The sequence below is a fragment of the Cucurbita moschata genome, unplaced genomic scaffold (assembly GCF_002738365.1).
Source record: "Cucurbita moschata cultivar Rifu unplaced genomic scaffold, Cmos_1.0 Cmo_Scf00029, whole genome shotgun sequence".
Taxonomy (NCBI): Eukaryota; Viridiplantae; Streptophyta; class Magnoliopsida; order Cucurbitales; family Cucurbitaceae; genus Cucurbita; species Cucurbita moschata.
In genome coordinates, this window is record NW_019268545.1 from 1,587,953 (window position 1) to 1,594,221 (window position 6,269).

The 6,269-nt window shown below is 40.9% G+C and overlaps 1 protein-coding gene across 2 annotated transcripts; it reads left to right on the top strand.

Moving 5' to 3' along the window:
* Positions 1–1,555: 1,555 nt before the first annotated feature.
* On the top strand, positions 1,556–4,858 carry LOC111463825 (UDP-glycosyltransferase 74G1-like). 2 transcript variants are annotated; one of them, XR_002713925.1, is made up of 4 exons: positions 1,556–2,316; positions 3,117–3,386; positions 3,724–4,258; positions 4,336–4,858. XR_002713925.1 is itself a non-coding variant. In XM_023107751.1 (3 exons), the coding sequence occupies exons 1-3, from the start codon at positions 1,639–1,641 to the stop codon at positions 4,174–4,176; spliced, it is 1,401 nt and encodes a 466-aa protein (XP_022963519.1). In that variant the 5' UTR covers positions 1,556–1,638; the 3' UTR covers positions 4,177–4,858. The 2 variants fall into 2 exon arrangements, 1 of the variants encoding a protein (XP_022963519.1); XM_023107751.1 differs by having other exon boundaries at positions 3,724–4,858.
* Positions 4,859–6,269: the final 1,411 nt, after the last annotated feature.

Here is a 6,269-nt window from a genome sequence, read left to right on the forward strand (position 1 = left end):
TTATAAAAAAAAATGTTTCGTTTTCCTCCCCAACTGATGTGGAATCTCACAATACACCCTCTTTCGGGGCCTAGCGTCCTTGTTGGCACACTGTCTTGTGTCCACTCCCTTCGGGGCTCACTCTCTTTGAATTTTCTCTTTTGGGCTTCCTCTCAAAATTTTTAAAACACGCCTGCTAGGGAGAGATTTCGACACCCTTATAAAAAAATGTTTTGTTTTTCTCCCTAACCGAGGTGGGATCTCACAATACACCCTCTTTCGGGTCCCAGCGTCCTCGTTAACACTCGTTCCCTTCTCCAATCGATGTGAGACCCACCAATCTACACTCTTTCAAGGTCCAGCGTCCTCGCTGGCACTCATTTCCTTCTCCAATCGATGTGGGGCCCACCAATCCACCCTCCTTCAGGGCCCAGCGTCCTCGCTGGCACTTGTTCCCTTCTCTAATTGATGTGGGACCCACCAATCCACACTCCTTCGGGTCGCCTCGTGTCCACCTCCTTCAGGGCTCAGCCTCCTCTCTGACACGTCGCCCAATGCCTAGCTCTAATACCATTTGTAACGACTTAAGCCCACCGCTAGCAAATATTATCCTCTTTAACCTTTCCTTTCGGGCCTCCTCTCAAAGATTTTAAAACGTGTCTGCTAGAGAGAGTTTTCCACACCCTTATAAAAAAAATGTTTCGTTCTACTCTACAAGCGATGTGTAATCTCACACGACGTAAATGATATTATCTAGTAATAAAAAAGATTGTCATTAGAGACGTCCATTTTACCTACATTTTTTTTCTTTAAATAAATAGTGTCGGAGACACGAAATTTTATTCTCCGTCCTGTCTCCGCCCAATTCCCCACTCAATATAAATATATATAGACAAAGTATAATTTAATTCTAGTAAATTAATTAATAAAATATGACAAAAGAAAAAAACAAAAAAAACTTCGAAAGTATAAAACGTTTTAAACTCAAAATTCGATGAAATCGAAAATGTACATAATTCATTTAACAAGTGTGGGGTCAGAAAGTCATCTTTTTTCCCCCAAAAAAAAAAAATAAAATAAAAAAATAAATAAATAAATATATATATATATTTGAACCTTTTAAAATATTAATAATAATAAAATGACAAAAATAAGAGAAAAATTCAATTTCAACACTTCACCTTATAAAACTTACTAAATTTGAAACCCTAATAATTAACTCGGTTTGTAACTGATATTAGTGATGTGATATAACTTAGCCTCATGGATAATTTCATTACCCTTACGAGCAAGATCACGTCCCTCATTATGAGCTTATACACATGCTTCTAGAGCTATTCGGTTAGCTACAGCACCTGGTGCATTACTCTAAGGGTGCCTCAAAGTTCATCCGCTGAACTATAGTACAGAATCATCTAAAAAAATCTCGATTAGAGCACCCGACAACCTAACCTGATCGAACTCGAGAAAATTCTATTTAGGTTACAACCGATCGACAAATTTAGCAATCTAAATAATTGTCTTATTCACATTATAATTTATGACGTCATTAATCTACTCCTCCATCTCTATTATATCCACAAACAATTCTCATTGTATCCCATTCATAAAGACCTCAAGATTGTGAAAGAGGGAGAGAAAAGCTTCGGGCCCATTTCCATGGCGGACGGTGAGGGCAAAATCGGCAACAATGGGAAAAAAGTTAATCTTCTGGTGGTTACATACCCAGCTCAAGGTCACATAAATCCCCTTTTACAATTCTCCAAACGTCTCCATCACAAGGGCGCCGCCGTGACCTTCGTCGTCACCAAATTCCTTTTCAATAACCAACCCAACTCCGACCACCCTCCGCCGTTTCCCGTCGAGACCATCTCCGACGGCCACGACGCCGGCGGATTTCTCTCCGCCGTTTCCATCTCCGACTATCACGACCGCCTCAAGCACGACGGGTCACAGACTCTCCGGGATCTGATTCGGCGGAAGGAGGACGCCGGCCGCCGGTTCGACGCCGTGGTGTACGACGGATTTATGCCGTGGGTTTTGGATGTGGGGAAAGAATTTGGGCTGAGGACGGTGGCGTATTTTACACAGTCCTGCGCTGTGAATAACATTTATTACCATGTTTACAGGGAAGAAATTAAGGCGCCGGTGGTGGCGGCGGCGGCGGAGGAGATTCGGATCGCCGGAATGCCGCCGCTGACGACGGCGGATATGCCGTCGCTTGTCCAGGTTGGGAACCCATATCCGGAATTCTCTGATGTGGTGATTAATCAGTTTGGAAACGTGGAGGAAGCCGATTGGTTAGTCTGCAACAGTTTCTACGAACTAGAACACCAGGTTTGTCTACTAAAACTCCGAATCTTTAATTTTGTTTCAAATCGTCCTCGTTCGCACACTACCCATTGCTCGGTGTTTTGCTTTGATAACATTTGTAATTGTTAAAGTCCATTGCTAGCAGATATTATCCGTGCTTCACGGTTTTTAAAACGCCTCCAATTAAGAGAAATTTCTATACCATTAAAATGATTCTTCTTCTCTCCCACCGGCTTGGGTTCTCACGATCCACCCCTTGGGAAGTTCCCACCTACTGTTTCAATCTCCTCTCCATCTCTCCCAAAATTTTCATATATTTTTTCGGAGATTGGGTTTTCCATATATTTCAAAAAACTTATTTTTGCGGGGACGGAGATAGGAAAATAAGAGAATGGTCACTGACTCGGCAACACGATAGGGACGGAGACAGGAAGATAACAGAATGGTCACCGACCAAACAACACTACACTAGTGAATGGTCACTAGTCAATCCAGCTCAAATCTAAAAATCTCTATAAATAGACGTTCTCTCTACTACTCTTAGAATCAAAGACCAAAGATGCTACAAAAGCCGATTTTGAAGACCAAAATCTCGGTTATGGAGGCCGATCTTGAAGACTTTAATAACAAACTAACAATTCAACCTCTAGAACAAGCTACAAGTTTGAAATGTTGGAAAACAAGTCAAAAGATTCAATCTCGAGAACAAACACTCCAGTCATGATCCAGATCAATACATGTACAAACAGATATAAAGAACACGATTGATTTTCTTCCTTCATTCACTTGCTCATTCCCTTTTGTTTTTTGGGGCAAGGTTTCAGGTGCTAGAAGGGATGGAGAATAAATGGAACATGAAGACGATCGGACCGAACATACCATCGTTCTACACCGACAAACGAATAGACAACGATAGGGACTATGGGTTCAACCTTTTCAAAATGAACAATGAGGTTTGCCAAAAATGGCTAGACGCCCGTCCAAAAGCGTCAGTAGTTTTTGTAGCGTTCGGGAGCTATGCAGCTTTGAGCGTCGAGCAAATGGAGGAATTGACTTGGGGTTTGGCACAAAGCAATTCCTTTTTCTTGTGGGTGGTAAGTCTTACACTAATCTTCAGTAGATTTTTTTAGTTTTTCCTCGTTGATAACATGTGTTTAAAAATTTAAACGTTTGACGTTTTAGTCAAAAGTATAAGACATTGACTCGACATTGACCCGACATTGACCCGTTTAAGAAATAGCAATATAAATAGAAATGCAAAGGATCAAAAGTCTCCGGGTCTAAAAAAAAAATAATTATCTTTTTCTCGATTTTAAAAACTTTTTAAAGAATTTATTAGACATTTTGTTTTATTATTTTTTATTTTTATAAAATTTAAATTAAAAAAAATGAAACAAAATTAGGTCTAACGTTAACGTACCGGTTGAACAGGTAAGGGAGACAGAGGCGGCGAAGATTCCAGCAAAATTTGCAGAAGCGACGGCGGACAGAGGGCTATTGGTCCCTTGGTGCCGTCAATTGGATGTTTTATCACACGAATCGATCGGTTGCTTTGTGACGCATTGCGGCTGGAACTCGACGCTGGAGGCTTTGACCATCGGCGTTCCCATGGTGGCGATGCCGCAGTGGACAGATCAAACCACCAATGCCAAGTTTGTAACGGACATTTGGAAGACCGGAGTTAGGGCTCCGCTCGACGATGCCGGAATAGTGCGGCGGACAACGGTTGCAGATTGCATCTTGAAGGTCATGGATGACAACGGAGGAACGGAGATTCGGAAAAACGCCGCTAAATGGGGAGAGTTAGCGAAACAGGCGGTGGATTGCGACGGAAGTTCCGATCGTACTGTTGATGAGATTCTTGCCCAATTGGTTTCTGTTTGAATATTTAAATTTAATTATTTTTATTTTTATTTTTATTTTCTTTTGGTCTATTTTCAAAATGTTTGTTACCATTGAACCTCTGCCCGTCATGTGTTCTTGTGTATGATGACACCCGTGGCGTGGCCCTTCATGTGTCTTTGTGTATGATGACATGTGTCCACCCTTCATGTGTCCTTGTGTATGATGACATGTGTCCCGTGGCCCTTCATGTGTTCTTGTGTATGATGACATGTGATGACACATGTCTTTGTTTATGATAACACGTGTCTTTGTGTATGATGACACGTGTCCTGTGGCCCTTCATGTGTTCTTATGTATGATGACACCTGTCCCGTGGCCCTTCATGTGTTCTTGTGTATGATGACACTTGTCCGTGGCCCTTCATGTGTTTTTGTGTATGATGACACCTGTCCCGTGGCCCTTCATGTGTTCTTGTGTATGATGACACTTGTCCGTGGCCCTTCATGTGTTCTTGTGTATGATGACACTTGTCCGTGGCCCTTCATGTGTTCTTGTGTATGATGACACCTGTCCTATGGCCTTTCATGTGTTCTTATGTATGATGACACCTGTCCGTGGCCTTTCATCTGTTCTTGTGTATGATGACACTTGTCTCGTGGCCCTTCATGTGTTTTTGTGTATGATGACACATGTCTCGTGGCCCTTCATGTGTTTTTGTGTATGATGACACCTGTCCCGTGGCCCTTCATGTGTTTTTGTGTATGATGACACATGTCTCGTGGCCCTTCATGTGTTTTTGTGTATGATGACACCTGTCCCGTGGCCCTTCATGTGTTTTTGTGTATGATGACACATGTCTCGTGGCCCTTCATGTGTTTTTGTGTATGATGACACCTGTCCCGTGGCCCTTCATGTGTTTTTGTGTATGATGACACATGTCTCGTGGCCCTTCATGTGTTTTTGTGTATGATGACACCTGTCCCGTGACCCTTCATGTGTTGAATATTATGTTATGTTATGGTGGGCCCTACATGGGTTGAATGTTATGTTATGTTGTGGTGGCCCCTACATGAGAATATTATGTTACGATATGTTATGTGATGTTATATTATGATATGATAAATCATGCTATGTTGTATGATGCTAAGCTACGATAAGCTATGTTGGGTAATGTTATTCTATTCTATGTCACGCTATGTCATACTATGTCATGTTATGTTACACCACAACAAGCTACGCTATGTTATGATAAGTTACATTATGATATGATCATGCCATAACGTATGAAAATGATAAATTTGGACACTACGAGGCCATGGAAGATATCATCCATCATGGTGTATCATCAATAACACCGATATTAGTTGATTTAGACCTGTTTATGATCTTAAACATGTCTTGGGAGAGTAAGATCTGGATTACCTTGTTGAAAACTTATTTGAGATTCAAATCACTCTACAAACAAGATCGATCATATCAAGCTTGAATAATTGTAACCTAAACTGCATAAAATTGCGAAGAAACTTAGATCTTGTTTAACAGAAAGCTCAAATGCTCTTTTTACTAAATTTTCCATGTCTATTCTACAAAGACAATATGGATTCATATAGCCTCAAAATAAAACCTTTGTCCTTCTACGGGCATTTCAAGAGTTACAAAATTCATATTTTATGACTATAATTAGCCACTATGTAAATGTAATTTTAAAATACGTTAATGAAACACCATAACTCTAGATTATATTCACCCAAAATTTGAAACCATCTATAAATAATTGAAGCTCATCTTCCTTGAAGTTCATATTACACGATTGAGATGTCTTGATTTATATCATTTAAGGTTAACTATTGCTCGCTTCAAGTTTAAGTCCATGCTTCTTTCACCCTAAATTCAAAGTCGAGGTTCACTTGCTTCAAGATCAAGATGAACTTTGATCTAGGGGTGTACATGGTCTGGGTCAGGTTGGGTTGAGGGATTTTTTTGAACCAACCCAAACGTTCGGGTTGGTTGGATTGGTAACCCAACCCAACCCTCTATTTTCAGGTTGGGTTCAGGTTGTTCTGAACTGAGAAGAGACAAGAAGTGGAGAAGCAACCTACCACCGAGCGGAGAAGTCCAATGAGAAACACAGA